This window comes from Marmota flaviventris, chromosome 4 (genome assembly GCF_047511675.1).
Source record: "Marmota flaviventris isolate mMarFla1 chromosome 4, mMarFla1.hap1, whole genome shotgun sequence".
Lineage (NCBI taxonomy): Eukaryota > Metazoa > Chordata > Mammalia > Rodentia > Sciuridae > Marmota > Marmota flaviventris.
In genome coordinates, this window is record NC_092501.1 from 30,938,997 (window position 1) to 30,957,185 (window position 18,189).

The 18,189-nt window shown below is 42.1% G+C and overlaps 1 protein-coding gene, 1 non-coding gene and 1 pseudogene across 2 annotated transcripts in view; 2 read left to right on the forward strand and 1 right to left on the reverse strand.

The window, feature by feature from the left end:
- Positions 1-18,189, forward strand: part of Tll2 (tolloid like 2) — a 118,277-nt gene that overhangs the window by 66,547 nt on the left and 33,541 nt on the right. Inside the window, exons 4-7 of the mRNA XM_027930189.2 lie at positions 4,918-5,073; positions 7,330-7,447; positions 11,090-11,268; positions 12,240-12,345. Coding sequence (XP_027785990.2) covers positions 4,918-5,073; positions 7,330-7,447; positions 11,090-11,268; positions 12,240-12,345 — 559 coding nt within the window. The remainder of the gene's footprint in view (positions 1-4,917; positions 5,074-7,329; positions 7,448-11,089; positions 11,269-12,239; positions 12,346-18,189) is intronic.
- On the forward strand, positions 667-1,125 carry LOC114088549 (superoxide dismutase [Cu-Zn] pseudogene; annotated as a pseudogene).
- On the reverse strand, positions 3,911-3,983 carry Trnaa-ugc (transfer RNA alanine (anticodon UGC)). Its single transcript has one exon. It is a non-coding gene; the product is annotated as a tRNA-Ala (tRNA).

The following is an 18,189-nucleotide window of genomic DNA, read 5'->3' on the forward strand; positions in this document are numbered from 1 at the left end:
TATAAAAATTTCATTTTACAAGAAACTAGTCTATCATTGCAAAGTTCTATTGTTCGTTGTGGAAAGTATAATTCATTTACAGAATGACACCTGTTGTCTGACTAGAAAAGACATAATTACACAAAAAGATTGAAAATAAATGGATGGGAAAATGCCATCTGAGGTAAACAGTAGTGGAAAAAACCTAATATGGTAAAAAATAATCTTTCATATAGGTGAACATTATTATTATCATTATAAAGAGGGCCAGTAATGATAAAACAAATAGTTTATCTATTTGTTTTATTTAAAACAAATCCTAAACTTGTATCACTTAACCAACATAGTTTTAAGCAATCTAGAGCAAAAATGAAGAACAAAGGAGAAAACAACAGTTCACCTTAGGTAGGTGGAGGTTATCTAAAGCATTTTTCTCAGTAGCTGTTGTTAGTACATTTTTATCACTATAAGGAAATACCTGCAGCAGGCTACTTTTAAAGAAAAAAGATTTAGTTCAGAGTTCTGAAGATTGAAGAGCATGGTGCTCAACTCTGGTGAGGACCTCACGGCAAAACAATGACCAAAGCATGTATGAGAAGGAATGATCCCGTGCCAGCATCTCCTGCGACATTGTCACAACTACTTAGCAATGCTTGGGGTCAGACTGTCGCACTCCTCTAGTGAGTTATGGCAATGAAGGCCGTGTGCATGCTGAAGGACAATGGTCCAGTGCAGGGCACCATCCACTTCAAGCAGAAGGCAAATAAAGTTTTAGTATCGGGACACATTATAGGATTGGCTGAAGGGCAGCACAGATTCCATGTCCATTAGTTGAGAGATAATGCAGAAGGCTGTACAAATGCAGGTTCTCACTTTAATCCTCAGTCCAAACAACATGGTGGGTCAATGGATGAAGAAAGGAATGTCAGAGACCTGGACAATGTGACTGCTGACATAGATGGTATGGTCAATGTGTCTGTTGAAGATTCTTTGATCTCACTCTCAGGAGAGCGTGCCATCATTGGCCGCACAATGGTAGTCCATGAAAAACCAGATGACTTGGGCAAAGGTGGAAATGAAGAAAATACAGAAGTGGGAAATGCCGGAAGTTGTCTGGCTTATGGTGTAGTTGGGATAGAACAGTAAACATTCCCTTCCATGTGGCTGAGTCCCAGAAACTCATCTGTTATCCTGCTAGCTGGTAGAAATTTAACTTGGTAAACATTAAACATTGTAATCTTAAAAGTATAACTGTGTGACTTCTTTTTAATTGCTCTAAATATTTGTAATGAGAGGGAGTGATCACATGATGCGGCAGAAAGCTGAGATTCAGGGCTCAGGCTCACTCAGATTTTATGACATAATGCTCTTTTGAGAGCTCAGGGGTACATTTTTGCTCTAGATTGCTTAAACACAACTACCACATTCACTTCCATATTGTCTTTGACTCTTTGACTGCTTTTGTACCATAATGGCACAGTTGAGCATTTGCAACAGAGAATATATAATCCACAAATCTTAAAATATTTACTATCTGACCTCTTGTAGAAAAAAAAAATGTTGACTCCTCTCTTGGACAACAGGTCCTTGGAACACAATGCAGTGTTAGAAATCAATGACACACAGAGACAAATATTTAGACATTAAAAATCACACTGTTAGGTGAATGGATAAAGAAAATGTGGTACATATACACAACGGAATATTAATTACTCAGCCTTAAGAAGAATGAAATTATGGCATTTTCAGGTAAATGAATGGAGCTGGAGAATATTGTGCTAAGTAAAATAAACCAAATCCTAAAAACCAAAGGCCAAATGATTTCTCTGATAAGTGGATGCTGATCCATAATGGGGGCAGGGTAGGGAAGAATGGAGGAACTTTGGATTGGGCCAAGGGAGTGTGGGGAGGGGAAGGTGTGTGGGGGTGGGAATGAAATGGATATTATTACCCTATGTACATGTGTGATTACACAACTGGTGTGACTGCATCATGTTCAGCCAGAGGAATGAGAAGTTGTGCTCCATTTGTGTATGATGTGTCAAAATGCATTCTACTGTCATGTATAACTAATTAGAACAAATTTAAAAAATTTTTAGAAATCACACTGCTAAATAATTCCAGGGTCAAAGAAGAAAGTCTAAATGGAACTTATAGAATGTATTAGTACCTAACATTGAAAAGGTACATTCAAAATGCGGGATGTAGGTAAAGAGAAGAGAAAAAATGGAAGACTTAAAAATGTTAATATTAGAAAATAAGAGGTCTGGGTTGTGGCTCAATGGTAGAGCACTCGCCTGGCAAGTGTGAGGCCCTGAATTCGATCCTCAGCACCACATATAAATAAATAAAATAAAGGTATTGTGTCCACCTACATCTAAATATACATATATATATAAATAAATATATATATAAATATAAATATATATATAAATATATATACACACATACATACATACATATATATATAAATATATATATATATATATATATATATATATATATATGTATGTATATATATATATGAAAGGTTGAAAACTTATGTGCTAAGCATTTATATTTGACAGGTTTGCCAAAACAATTCCATGGGGAAAAACTAGTCTTTTCCAAAAGTTGCTCCAGAATAACTTGATATCCACATGCAAAGGAATAAAGTTGGACCCCTACTTCTTACCATATATAAAAATTAACTAAAATTGATCAGAGACCTATATATAAAAGCTAAAACTCTAGAACTCTTAAAAGAAAACACAGGTAAAAGTCTTTGTGACCTTGGATTAAGCTATGGTTTCTTGGATATGACAGCAAAGGCATAAACAAGAGAAAAAAATAGATAAATTAGACCTCATCAAAGTTTACAACTTTTATACTTCAAATGATGCTAACATAAAGAGTGATAAGGCAATCTAAAGGATGGGAGAAAATATTTAGAATTCATGTATTTAAAGATTTGTGGTGCCTAACATATTACAAGTAATTAAGGCTAGGTATGCAATTCAGGGGTGGAAAGCTTGCCTAGCACGCTCAAAGCCCCGGGTTTGAGCCCCAGCACCAGAAAAACAAGCAAATAAAAAGAATAATTATTGTAATATAATGAGAAAGAAAACAGTTAAGTTGTGGGCAAAGGATGTGACCAGATACACAAATAACCAATAAACATATCTGAGATGTTCAATGTCATTTGTCGTCAGGGAAATACAAATGAAAACTACAATGACATGCCACATCGCACACATTAGGATGACTATAATAAAAAAAAGACTGACAATACCAAGTGTTAACAAGGAACCTGGTGCATTGCTGCGAGGATTTGAAACAGTGCCGCTGCTGTGAAAAATCTGGTAGTTTTACAAAAGGTTAAATAGAGTTGCCTAGGACTCAGCAAGTTCATGCCTAGGCATATTTGCAACAGAATGGAAAAGTCAGTCCAAAAAAAAGTGCATGTGAATGCTTTTCACGGTGTTGTTCATAATAGCCAAAAAGGGGAAACAATTCAAATGTCCATCAACTGAAGAATGGGTAAACAAAATGTGGTATATCCATACAATGGAATATTATTTAACCATAAAATGAAGTGAAGAACTGATTCATGTTACAACATGGATGAACCTGAAAAACGTACCAACTGAAAGGAGCTAGACACAAAAGGCACCTGGGGCATGATTCCATTTATGATAGACACATCCATAGAAACAAAGGAGACCACTGGCTGCCAAGGTCTGGAAAGGGAGCTGTAGGGAGAGACTGAACAGATACAGGGATTTCTTTGGAGTGATGAGAACATTGTACAACTTGATAGTGGTGATGCTCGCACAACTTTGTGAATACACTAAAAACCACTGAATTGTACACTATAAAAGGGTGAATATTATGATTGTGAATTATATCTCAATTTTTTTTTCTTGCTGCTTTTTTTTTGGGGGGGGGCCGGGGGGGATGCTGGGGATTGAACCCAGGATCTTGTGCATGCAAGGCAAGCACTCTACCAAGTGAGCTACATCCCCTGCAATATCTCAATTAAAAAAAAAAAAGAAGAAGAAAAGAAAGAAAAAAGAAGCTAGAAAGGAAACATCAGAATAAAAAATGAAAAGAGAAGAAAATAATAAATAAATAAAATTAATGAAGTAAAAAAAATGAAAAGAATTTTTAAAAAACCCTGATTTTTAGGGGGTGGAATGAAAACTAAAGCAAAAATGCCCCAGGTGAGACCGATGAGGGATTCCAGGCAAGCAGACCTTTTGTTTTTACAAAACCACAAATTATCTGAATGATGAATAACACAAGTGTGGATTTAGGTATGCGGCGGCCCCAAGCTTACACATTCTATTCCACCTGTCCACCTCTGCTATTTCCAGAAGTCTAATGCTTGGACTCAGAACCTTAAATCAAACTTCTGTTTGTTTCCTACATTCTTCTCTTACTGGTCCAGATGTGACCAGACACTGGGGAGAGCTGGGAGGTTTTATGAGGCTCTGTTTTTTCCAGGGTTTATCTTACAAATAATTTATTTTTGCAGCATCACACTCTGGTGCACTTTCTTTGCTGTACTGGACAAATTATTTCAATATTTGCAACATTGACCATCTTGAGTCAAGGCAAATGATTGACCCAGTTTGCTCCCCCAAAAGTTCATGGCTTTGAAAAGAAAGTTCACCCCAATCTGGCCTCACACAGAGGGATCTAGTCTGTGGCCCCAGGGGGCACCTTTCAATGCCTCAAACAAGCCAGACCCTCTCCCATTAGAGGCTGGTCCATTACTACCTCTTCCTCTCATTTGGAATGCCACCACCCAGGACGAAACCCTGCATGTTGAAATGCCCCCCCACCTTAGTATGCAGGTTTTAATGCCCCTCTGTGGCTTCGTGGTTCATGCAGTCTTAAGGTAATGCACAAGAGGAATCAGAGGGCAAAGTACATGGTGCCCTGACTGTCTTGCAGACGGCAAGGAGGACATAATGCTTCTGCACAGCCCTGGGACCTTGGATGCCACAGCCAAGACCTTCTCTGCCCGGGTCCGAAGAGCCACAACTTCAAGAACAGAGAGGATATGGCCTGGAGGCGTCATCCCCTATGTCATCGGAGGGAACTTCACTGGTCAGTAGCCCCAAATAAGGCTGCTTTGGGGCTGGGTGCTCTGGCTCCCAGGGTTGAGAGCATCCTTCCAGGAGGGACTTGGGTGGGACAGAGTGAATGCCAGGACCACAGCAGTCCCAATCTGCCTAGGCTCTCTTGTTCCCAGGGAAACCACAATCTCTTTTAGGGCTGTATTCTCAAAGTGGTCACCTTGTTCCCAAGGATTAGGTAGGGACAAATCACCCTGGTCCTGAAGGACAGATGGGGTTTGCACTATAAGCATATGAAGACAAGCCAACTCCCACCCCCAGACACAAAGGGCAGCACAAGTGGCTGCACATGGTAGCCTGTCATCTTCTGCCCAGATGAGCACTAGTAGTCCCTTATCAACACCCATCAGAGTAGTGCTCTCCGGGGCAAGCAGGGGGTGCCAATAGAGGTGACACGATGTGGCATGACTCCCTGGGTTCAAATAACGACATTTCCCATCCCACAGAGATGTTTTCAGAATCAAATAAATTAATATAGATAAAGCACTTAGAATTGGGTGTAGCACATAGTAATTAGTATTTCCTGTTAGTATTATTGTCTTTAGAATATGTGAGTCATCCCATTGGCTTCCCATTGCCTCTGAAACCACCCATCACGGCCTACCAGGCTGTCCCCTGGTGGCCTGCCTCCCCCGCTTCCTGGTCTTCTACCTTCTCCTCCTTTTCCCTAGTCCCTATGCTCTGGCCTCAGCAGCCATCTTCCCGTTCCAGAACATGCCCACCTCCAGCCCCCTTGGCACATGTAGGCTGGCACTTGCCCTTCTGTTTGCCAAGAGCTTTGCATGGCTGGCTGCTTCTAATCAGTCAAGTCTCACATGAAAGGACACACATCCATAGAAAGTCCCTCTGCCTCCCCATGACCCCATCAGGTGTCCCAGAGCCTAGTTTAGAACCTTTACGGCACTTATCATCACCCAAAATGACTTCCCTTCTTATTTCTGGTTGCTTTTCGCCTCTGCCTGAGCTCTGTGGGGGCTGGGTTTTTTTTTTCCTTCCTATTTTCTCTCCCACATCTCCAGCACCTAGGACAGGGCCTGGCCCAGAAGAAGCAAAATCTGTCCATGGCAGGCCTGTGGCCAGTACAGCCAGAGTTGAACACCTCAGTGAAAGCCACCGAGTGAGCCCCCAGGTTCTCAGTGCCCTTTATGAGTCCTTCAGATCCCTGTGGCTCTGTGACTTCTACTATAAGAGGTATTTGATAAAAGAAGGTGTCCTGATGACCTGCCATGGCCACTGAGAACCACAGATGAGCAAGTTGGTGAAAGAACTACACAGACCTGGAGAGTGGTCCCCTGGAGCCTGGAAGGAGCATGGAGCTGCCCCTTTGTCTCTTCTTGGTGGCATTACCCACACTTCCTAGAGCCAGCTGCATCATTAAGTGCTGCAATAAAGAGATGACTAGGACTTTGTCCTGCCCTTGGGGAGCCCCCAGTTCTAAAGTAGAAAAGTATATATGCCTAAGGAACCGAAAAGTAGGATTATGAATGGCTGCCATTGTTTTTGGTATCTTAATTGTGTTCTGACCATAGATTATATTACCTTCTGTGATCATCTGACCACAGATTATATTACCTTCATCAGAATGAACTAATGGTATATATTAGGATTTTGTTGTTCTTTAATACGTAGGATTGCTATTTTGATGAGTAATTTAGCCATCAACAAATTGAACTGAAAATGTCAAGATGTCCAGAAGAGTGGGCAGCTGTTATTCTTTATTCTGTGTCCATGTTTTGGGGGATAATATGACAAGGTGCCCACATCTTCTAGACTATGGCAGGAGTTTATTTCAGTTTTTTATGTTTTAATTTAATTTAATTTACTTATTTGTACCCCTCTAACACTCTAACTCCTAGCCTCAGCCCTGTTTGTACTTCCCAAATACCTATGTTTTTTGAAAGCTTTTTGAAAAGCTGAAAGATATTTAATTGATAAAATTATATATATTCAAGGTGTACAAAGTGGTAATTTGATACATGATTCCATTATGTAATAATCACCACAATTAAATTAATTAACACATCCATCACCACCTGTAGTTACCATTTGGGGTATATGTGTGGGGATGGAGCAGATTTAAAATCTGCTCTTATTACATTTCAAGCAAACATTACAATATTATTAGCAGGTCTGTTTTCTTTGATCATCAGAGCAGACTTAGGCCAGCATGTTTAAGGAAGGCATGGCCCCAGGTATGAAGTGATCAGCCCTTGCCCTGTCGTTCCAGGCAGCCAGAGGGCCATTTTTAAGCAGGCCATGAGACACTGGGAAAAGCACACCTGTGTGACCTTCATAGAGAGGACGGACGAGGAAAGCTTTATCGTTTTCAGTTACAGGAACTGTGGGTGAGTACACAGAAGCAAGACCCTCTTAGCAGAATCAGAGGTGCATGAGTCTTGAATTCCTCTGTAACACTAAGGTGGTGATTTATAGGTGTCGAGGGTTTGCTGGAAACTCTCCTTGCCCTCAGTGAAATTGCAATCCATTTACAAAGCAGATGAGTCCAGAGTGACTCCAGGAAGACCTACTCTTAGTGGGTCCCATTTCTAGGAGTGCAATAGGTTGTATTTTATATGGAGAAAAGGTTAGGCCAGTGGCTTTTAACCTCTGATCCCACTGAGAAGCCGATAGCTGGAAAAAGCTGTCCTTTCTCAAGAATGAATGTACATAGATGCAAAGTTCTGCATAGCCTTACACACTTCCTACAGAAACATTACACACAAGAAAATGACTGAATTATGAAAAAAGATATCTGTTATGCTGATAAATGTGTGAGGTACTCTCTAGTGAAAAAGAAAGGTTTCCATTTAAGGTCAAAAATCAAAATCGAACTGCATGCTCTACATATAAGCTTAGAATCATGAGCTGGGTCCATAACCCAGAGAGGTTTAAAAGCAAAAGAAAGGAGGTGTACAGACAAACACTAGCAAAGGGAAGTTGGCATCCTGATTGTAATTATAGATGAGGCTTTTCTTGTTTGGGTTTTTGTTTTTATTATGCATTTGTTTATTTTGTGGTGCTGGGGATTGAACCCAGGGTCTTCGCCCATGCTAAGCAAGATCTCTCACTGAGCTACATTCCCAGCCCTGTTGTCATTTTTGAAGTTAGAAAGTGTTAAAAAAAAAAGTGACACTTTATAATAAGGAAGGGTACAAGTTATGGTGAGAATATGTGTCACAAATATTTATGCACTAAATTGCATAGCATTAAGAGTCATAAAACAAGCCTTGGGTATCCAAGGGGAAATTGACAGAAATACCAGCAGCAGGAGATTTACTTCACTTTCATCAAGTAGGTTAGCATCAAGTTGTCTAAACAAATAAGTAGAGAATATAGAGGATCTAAAAAGTATAATTAGTACAGTTGGCAGGAGAATGAAATAAACACTATGAATACTGACTCTGTAGGTCTGTTGTATTCTGTAACATCTTTTTAAAGTGCATGTTGAAGGTGTATTGACCTTGTCCATCTATTCAGCATTAAGAACATCTCAGTAGGCCCTAAAAGGCAGAAATAACATTAAAATATTCTCAGATTCAAAGCAATGAAACTGGACACAATAACAAAAATATAATTACCATTACTTGATAAGTTAAAAGCTCCTCCTATTTTTTTAATAGCTCTTAGGTCTTACAAAAATCAAGATTAACATGGCAGAATGTCTAGATAATGAAAGCCGTATGGTTCAAAATGAAATAGATAAGGCCAAGGCCTTATCCACAAAATATCCACACCAATACTTAAGAAATAAGTATCCAATTAAGAGAAGTAAGCTACAATAAATAAAATAGATATAAACCACAGTTGTCACAATAAAAAAAAAACTAATGAGAGCACAAGGAGACATTATAGGGCTAGTAAATTCAAGAGTGAAATCTTTGAATAAACAAGAGACAACGGATAAACCACTTGTTGGTGTAACTGAGACCAAAAGTGGCAGCACAGAAACACACAACATTAGAAATGGAAAAGATTTTATGATTATAAAAGAGTACTTTGCAACATTCCAGGGCAAGAAATGTGAAAATCTTGATAATGTGAATGACTTCAAGGTAAATATAAAGTACTGGCGCACACCAGTGGCTTTGAAAGAAATTGAAAAATGGAGGTAAAAAAGCTTTCTTGCCCTAAGAACCAAATGCAGAGTTTCATAGGGGAATTCTTTTATACCTTCAAGAATTAGAATATTCTGATACTACTGAAACTTTTCAGAGCATAGAAAAAAAAAAAAAACATTTTCAAATTCCTCTAAGGAGCTATCATGGGCTTGCTTCCCTAAAATGACAAGGACGGCATCAACAATAAATAAACAAATAAGTTATAGACATCTCACATATGAATAGTCATGAAAAATCTCAAGTAAAACATTAGACTCAGCAGTAGGAAAAAGGAAGAGTAGTTGCCACGTAGGCTAAGGAATACAGGACTAGTTCATCATTAGGAAATCTACTCACAAGATTGATAGGCCAAAGGAGGGAAACCATGTGCATATCTCAATATGTGCTAAAAGGCATCTGCAGGTTTCAACATGCATTTTCTGTCTTCAAAAAGGAGGTAGCACAGTACTAGATGTCAATTACAAAAAGATATACACACACACACACACATACATATGAAATACATTTATATATCATTGCATTTGAAACCACAAGCCAATATTGGTAACAATCCTAGAAGCATTTCTGTTGGAATTAGGAACAAGCCAAAGATGTTTATGGTCACTACCATGATTTGACCTTGCTTTGGAAATACTAAGTGATATAATGAGGCAGGAGAATGAAATAAACATTATGAATATTGGCAGGAACAAGGCAAAGTTCGTGTTATTGGAAGTTAATGTGATCATGTGCCTAGAAAACCCAGAAAATCAATTGAAAAACCATTAGAAACCCAAAGAGACTCTACTAAGGTGGACTGATCACAAAAGTAACTGGCAAAAAAATGAATTGCTTTTGTTTATACATGAACTAGCATGATGCGTTTTACAATGGAAAAAAATATTGCTTTTTAATCATTATCAAAATTTCAAACGCCCACATCCTTTTGTTCATTAATTCCATTGCTTGGGATTCACCCTACCGTGAACAAGAGAGATTCCAGCTTTTCTTTGTTTCCCTTTTGTTTTGGTGTGGTTTATTTGTTTTATTTCTCTCTTGCAGCTTTGTTTAAATAGCAAAAACTAAGTGTATTTTGGCAAGAGACCAATGAAGTAAATTTTAATGCTATAAAAATATTTAGTACCGAGAAATAAACTTGGTACTGTATTGCTTTGAAAAGAATTAATGAAGTCTACAGTGGGCTCTTTAAAGCCAAAAATGAGGGAAAGAGGCAGGCTGAAAAACAAGGTCCATAGTGTATTGTGTAATTTAAATATATACTTATATAAAGATAGCTTTCTGTCTCTCTGTATTTATATCTGTCCATCTGTCTGTCTTATAATTGTCTGGGAATACATCCAAGAAACTGTTAGCAATGTTTAGCTTTGGATAGAGATTGGATGTGCGGATGAGAGACTTCGATCTTTTGAAACACGGTCAATAGACGTTATCTGGATGATAAGATGATGGGACATTTTAATAGTTTGACAAAATCAGTGTTGGACAGTGTATTAGGAATAATGAATAAATAGTTGAAAAAAGAATTGTGCCCAGAAGGGAGTCTCTGTTTCCTCTAACAATGGTACTAAGAGGCACACTTTCCAGAACTTCTGCCTCCTTCTCCCGTCTCTTTTCCTCGTCCTTATAAATGGTCCAATCGAGCCTCAGGTGCATGTGCTTAATTCCAGGAGGGGAAACTCTTTCTTCAGATTCCCAGAAGGTTTGAGAAGCATCTTTTGAGGACATCTCTGTATTCGGCAGGGGGTCAAACAATGGGAGGACTTTTACCTCTGAAGTGTGCCAGTGGGTGGGTGGGGAGGGGTGGGGTTCTTGCCTCTTGCCCTGGATATCCCCTGACCTGCTGACCTGAGTGTTTCTATCATTATCCAGCTGTTGTTCCTACGTTGGGCGTCGAGGAGGGGGACCCCAGGCCATATCCATTGGCAAAAACTGTGACAAGTTTGGCATCGTGGCTCACGAGCTGGGCCATGTGGTTGGTTTCTGGCATGAGCACACCCGGCCAGACAGAGATCAGCATGTCACCATCATCAGAGAAAACATCCAGCCAGGTAAGGAGGCCTGTGTGGAGTCTGGAAGCCACATCCAGGAAGGTGGCACCCACAGGGTCAAGAGGGAGTGGAGGAGAGGGCCTGCCGGGAGCTGAGCAAAGCTGACAGCTAAACATGGGGCAGCGACCCAATTGTGTGGGCACTTGCTGCCAGCACTGCCACTGTCCGTCCCACTGTGGCCTTCTTGGGCAGTCACCTGCTCAAGTTTGTAGAACAGAAATGAAATAATGATTTTCCCATGTTGTAAAAGACAGTTCCCTAAATAGAACAGAATCAACCAGAATTCTGTTGCAGCATCAGGGCTGATCAGCCAAAGAAAGTTCTCCCGGCTGCCGTCGTGAGTCATTTTGCTGACTTGGGCAACACATGGTTTTGAAACTGCAGTGCAGTTAAGATACCAGTGCGTGTAAGAGCCGTGTTTCTGCCTAGAAGCCTTCTGCCCCAAGGCAGCTAACGCATCTAGATTTTTAAAAACATATCTTCTCACGTTAAATAATTAAATTTAACCGTTGATATTTAACAGGAAACTTGCTTGTTGAGTTATAGGGTTGCCTTCAACATGCTTTAGAGATCTAAACTGTGAAGTCCTTGGGATTGAATTTAACTCTGATTCATTTTCATTTCCTCCTTCAAATTGCAAGAATGGAATTTTTGATTTTTAGCTTAACTTTTTTTTTTTTTTTTTGGCAAGCAGATTGAGTGCTAATCAGCCTGCAAATATAGTTCAAGATCTTCAAGTGGCATTTGGGGAGGGGTGTTGGGTGGCAGGGCTGGGAGAACACAGGGCTTGCGTTAAGTTTCCAATTTCCAACTTCTGTTAGAAACAGCAACAGGAAGCTCTGTAAACCCTGTTATTTGACTAGCTGGGATAAGAGTGGCGGGAAATGCTACGGGCCCTCCCTCTCCCTCCTCTGCCTCCTTTCAGGTGCTGCCTTGGTTTTCAAAGTCCTTAACAGAGTGTTGTGTCACAGGTCAGGAGTATAATTTCTTAAAAATGGAAGCTGGGGAAGTAAGCTCTCTGGGAGAGACCTACGACTTTGACAGCATCATGCACTACGCCCGGAACACCTTCTCAAGGTCGGAACCCTTGCTTGTGCTGTCTGTGTTTTATCGTGCCTGCCGCAGGCTTGGGTCAGATTCCTGAGGTCTGTGCAGAGTGAGCGAGTCTCTGCATGCTCCTAGCACGGCTGGCCTGTCTGTCCTTGAAATACAGTGGCCCCTGGGCTGCAGTGAAATATAATCTAATCAGGTTCCTGCTAATAAGATTGAATCCCATTGTGAAGCTGGCGTTCCATCATATCCTAATGTCACAAGCAGCAAACTGGAAAAGGGGAATTATTGAGAGGTTAGCTGGGATAATAACTTAGAAGCTGTGTGTAAAATTTTGGGGGAGTGGGGGAACCTTTTTAAAGCATGTCCTTGTGTAAGTGTGGTGGTGCTCACTGCTTCTCCTAGAAGAGGTTTGGTTTATTGGAAGCTAGGTCGTGTCAGAGGCTGGAGGGCTGTAAATCACAGATTCACCTTAGAGGTAAAGAAAATGAGGCTCCAGCCAGCTCAGAGGTGCACAGGTAGCTGGGGTTGGAGGGAGAACAAGGATCCAGGTTCTCTGCCTGCCGATCATGGATGATGGAAGGTATTTTACTGAGTGGGGCTGGACCTGTTTTTTTATGGTTGGCATTGGCAGGGTCTGAAGAGCCGGGTCACTGTTCTCCTCCTTACTGTCCTGCTTCTAGGCCACATAAATGTTTTTTTTGTGTGTGTGTGTGTAGAAGTTTTTCCATACCAGTTCCATTTTTTGTGGGTCTTCCCGCTCTTGAGTTAAAGAAGATACACAGTTCAGATATTCTCTCTCTTGGCACTTTCTTTTCAGTGTCCTCTTAAAACCAGCTGTTTGTTTATTTAATTGTTCCCCCAGAAAAGGTTTGAGGTGACTTCCAATACATGCATACAAGGAAAAAAATGGATTGAGAAAACTGGGGGAAAGAGAGGGGAAAAAAATAAGAATAGAAAGTTACATTGAAGCCTGGAATAACTTTAATACTCAGAATACATGCTGTAAGTTCTTGTACATCTTGATGGGGTTGACAGCAGACCTTGCCCTGTGCATCCTAGCAGTCACAGCAAAAAAGGGAAACAATCTATTTTGGGAGTTGTCATTGTGCATAAAGATTAAAGGTAGCCATTGGCTCAGGAGACCGTTTCTAGACTGAAATAAATACCAGTCACCAGGCCTCCTTTGTTCTGGTGAGACTGGTGGAGGCACCCTGTTGATGCCGTCATAAGATTAGTAAATCTCAGCATCCCAGGTTCTCCAGGGCACTGTTCCCTGGCCACACAGCTGAGTCAGTCCTGACCCGTCTCCTGAATCCAGGAGGGAGCTCCCGAGCTCTAATGGGAGAGTTCAGTCAAGTCAAAATCTTTGACAGCATTTCAAAGTGGCATAGGCCGAGCTACCCTTGGTTCTTCTTTCTCCTCCTGGCTCTTCTTCAAAGACACAAGGGGCAGTGGAGTGTGACCAAGAGGCCACTGAACTGAGAGTAGGAAGACTGGGTTCCAACCCGAGGTCTCTCACAGCCTGGCAGCTGAGGTAGGTGCAGATAGCAATTAGGGGGAGCTGTGTAGTTCGTTCAATTTCCCATTCCATGGGGCTCAGTCTTTCCATGAGTGTCCTCTGAGCCCCTTCCATCTCTAACCTTCATGTTTCACTTTCTTAATCTGGTGTAGATGGGTGAGAGGTTGACAGATAGGCTCTTACCTGATTCTGTACAGGAAATCTGGAGCTGGCTGGGCTTCCTCTTCCATGTTGGGAGGCTGAGACTTTGAGAGCCCACTGTGGGGCTTTGTGTGCAGTCTCAGGAAGCCAGTGGAGTGGGCAGGATGAGAGCCTGTCGGGGGTGCATGTCCCTGTGTGTTGGGCTGACCCTCCAGTTTGGGAAATGGCACAGGGAATAACCAAGTATCACTCCATCATCCCATCATCTGTCATGTAGAGATCAAGTACTACAAGAGTAGGAACCTTTGTTGAGTTGGCCCCACTGAGAAGCTGGTACCTTGGATCTTGTTTCTGTAACTCTTCATGTTGCTTTTTAATTAATTATGGAATTATGATTGATCTCTTATTATTTGCATTTTGTATTCTTCTCTCCCTTGGTAGATGAGATCTTTGGGGAGAGTCTATCTCTTTCTCTTCTAGTCTTCAGCACTCAGTAGGGTGCTTGGCACATGATAGATATTTGTTAAATGAGTATACTAATGTATGAGTTCCAAGGGGCCCAGGAGGTCAGCAGTGTTGTTGCAATTCTCTGCACATTTCATGATAAGTGACTTCAGTAAGGAGAATCTGTGAGCTCTCCCAGCCTGAGTGTGCTGTGGGAACTGCAGTGTCTTTGGGCCTGTTCTGTGCCAGGTGCTGCATAAAACTTTGGAGCCAGAGGCCAGACATGGGCTCTTTTGACATCAGCACTTCTTTCCTTGTCTTTTTTTTTTTTTTTAAAGAAAAATTTCTTATTTTTTTCCCCTTGAGATTTCTAGCTCATAATCCCATCCCTTTTGCCCCTCAGGAGAAAACCATTACTGCTATCTATTATCAAAGGCAACCATTTTATCAGCATGAACCAGGGGAAATCCATGATCCAAACCCATGAAATAATCTCTCCTCATCCAAAGTACCCACAGTTCCTAGGAGGGAGATTGACAGGGGCAGCACTGGGTGTGATGGGCAGCTTCCCCAAAGGCCATCTTCCCTTCTGCAGCCTTATCTATTATTGCAGAACAATTCTCGGCCTAACCTAGCAGAACAATCCGCTGCCAAACTTAGGGACTTAAAACAGCAGCTCATTCTTTTTTCTGATACTCTGGGTCAGTCCGGCTCATTTTTCTCTGGTCTGCCCTGATATCACTCATGCAGCAACAGTCATTTGACAGTTTGAACTGGGGGTCAAGATGACCAGTCACATAGCTCACAGTTGGTGCTGCTTGGCCGTGCCAGTCGGTCCCCCTTCCCACGGGCTGTCATCCTCCAGTAGGTGGGAGCAGGCTCTTCTCTGCTTGAGGACTCAGCTCCTGGGGGCGAGCTGGGAAGCAGCAAGGCCCAGGCTTAGAACTTGCATGACATCTGTCTCTTCTGCTCCATTTTATTGGTCAGAGCAACCCACAAGGCCAGCCCAGTCTCTGGTGAAGAAATAGATTCTACTTCTGAACGAGAGAGAGGAGTGGCAACTTCACATTGCAAAGGGATATAAATATTAGGAGGTGTGATTAATTATTTTATTAATCTATCACTGCTCTCTTTTTACCTCTGCACCAGAGTTTGGAATGTTTTTTTTTTTTTTTCCAAATCTATTTTGCTACAGGTAGATACCTAAATTGTCTTTTCTGCCAATTTTCTGAAAACCATTCTTTTCTTTGGGCCCTTACTAGGGGGCTTTTCTGGAATTTTGTCCAAAGTTTCTCAAGTCCCAGTGGCTCAGGAGGCTGAGGCAGGAGGACAGCAAGTTTGAGTTCAACAAGTTCAAGTTCAGCCTCAGCAACTCAGTGAGGCCCTAAGCAACTTAATGAGACCCTATCTTAAAACTAAAAAAATAAAAAGAGCTGGGGATGTGACTCTATGGTTAAAGGCCCCTGGGTTCAAACCTTGGTACAAAAAAAAAGTTCCTCTACTCCCTAACTTGAGGTCATTACTCCTGTTTACATATCCCTGAAACCATACTGTACCTTGTCTTTGATTCTGTGAGAGAGCAGAAGACAGCCTACAAATGTATGCTCATCTAGGAGACAAAGGCTTTTCCCGCTGATGGGAAACCCGGTCTTTTTTTCTCTTTACAACTGAACCATCTCCTTACAACTTTATTCCCTCTGGTTTATTGTGCTGCTTCTCTGCTCTCCCTTAGTTGGACCCAAGCTGTGGGGAGTGATATCTTTGGAGAGGTTTTGTTGGGCATAGGTCCAGGGAACAGGAGGAGACAGTCTCCTAGTACAGGGATGCCTTTGTTTGGAGAACCCAGAGCTGACAGTTTTATTCCCTATGGCATCTGCCAAAGCCTTTCTTAGTCTAGCAGAATGTCAATGTCAGTGCTAGGGGTTGCCCCCCATGAGAGGGGGAAGGATCACTATGGCAATGTGTTACTCAGGGCAGCTCTTCCAGCAGACCTCTTTCAGTGTCCTGTGCCTTGCTGGTAGCTCGGAGACGTACAGGAATATCCCAGCTCCAAAACCTGTTCTCATGTGAGCCAGTGTGCCTGTTTGAGGTCTCCAGGGCTTTAAGTCTCCTAGGCACTTAATACTATCATTGAAGGCCCACTGTTTCCTGTCCACTGTTTCACTAGCTGGGAAGGAAGAAGATGCTCAGGGGTGGGTTCCAGGGCTGCCTGGGTTCCAGAGCTGGCTGACCACTGGGCAAGTTGTGTAAGCCCCACAGGTTTGGATTTCTCACCTGTAGAGTGGGAAGCCTAGTGATAGGGAATCTGCCTTCCAGGGTGTAAAGAAGATTAAAAGAGAAGATGCTTGTCAAGCTCCCCGCCCCAGGCAGGTCTCTTATCACTAGGCTCAGGGATCAGAGCACAGTGGGCTTCAAGAAATGGCTCTTGAATTAAAGTATGCAGCCAAGACAAAGGGCTGGCTTCAAAACATTTGCAAAATAGCTATTTACATCCAGAAGGAAATGCTGAAATGCACACAATCACCTAGCTACTAACTGTGCACTCTCCTTTTTCCTGGCTCTCTCACTTTCAAACACTGTTTCTCTTAACTCTGTACTAACCTAGAAAATGCATATTATCTGTATTTCTTCCTGGTCACATTACTTTGTCATATTTTTGCTCTAGAGGTGCTTGTTTTTCTAAATCAGACTCCAAGCTGACTTTCTCTCCAACACTAGCACGAGAAGTCTAGACCATCTGCTGATTTCCCTTTCAGCCTCTGGGTGCCCAGCTTTCTCTAAATGTGCCCTAGCTTTCTCTAACTCCTCCTGTCTCCTCTCTGGGTCCGCAGTCCTCTAGAGAAACCTCAGTGAAATCCTTGGTCTCCCTTAGTGACCTCACCAGGTTTTAAACCATAAGTAATGACTCTAGAGAACTCTAAATTCAATCACCTATTATTGTAAAAATAGGCACCGCTGCTCTCACAAATGATGTGTCCATTTGTAGATATTTCCCTGAAGAAAGGAATTTTGCAGCACAAACGTAATAATCACCACATTGTCCAAGCAGCCCAGGCTCACACACCCTGCCTGGCAAAGTCACCAACAGACCTCGCATGTGGAGACCGGGTCTCCTGCCCTCCCTCACCATTCTTAGGACACACCTGAGCTAAGGCAGTGGCTTGGGAATGAGGAGAAGGGTAGGGACTGGAGGGATGCCATCATAGAAGGCGTGGGACCTGGTCATTAGTCCAAGGGAGTGTGAGGGAGAGGGAGGAGCTGAGGCCTCTTTGGTCCAGTCTCAGGAGACAAAGGTCATGGAATTAGCAGGAGAAGATTGGAGCAAATTTGTTTTGGGACATGTTGGGTAAAGAAGCCCCTAGGATAGCTCAGAGGAGGTGGGACCAGGTGTCAGGGGCCTGGTAGATGGTTCTGAGCTGGAAACAGAATTTACTGTGTGTCTCAGGTGGTGGGTAAAATCCTGGGAGTAGGTGGAACACGGAGAGAGGAGAACAGAGGAAGTGGGCAGAACCCCAAGGGACAGCATTAGTCAGGAAGCAGAAGTGACTCCTGTAGCTCAGCTTAGAGCAGTGCTCTGGGAACAGGGAGAAGAGAGTGAAGAGGGTTGGAGGGGTGACAGGTCCCAGGGCTGTAGAGAGCACAGGCGAAGTCTGAGAAACACCCATTAGTAGGTGAGTGGTGACCATCACGGATGGTATCAGATAACAGGTGGAGTGAGGAGTGAATGATAGGTGATCATCAAACAGGGAGGGGATGCAATTCTT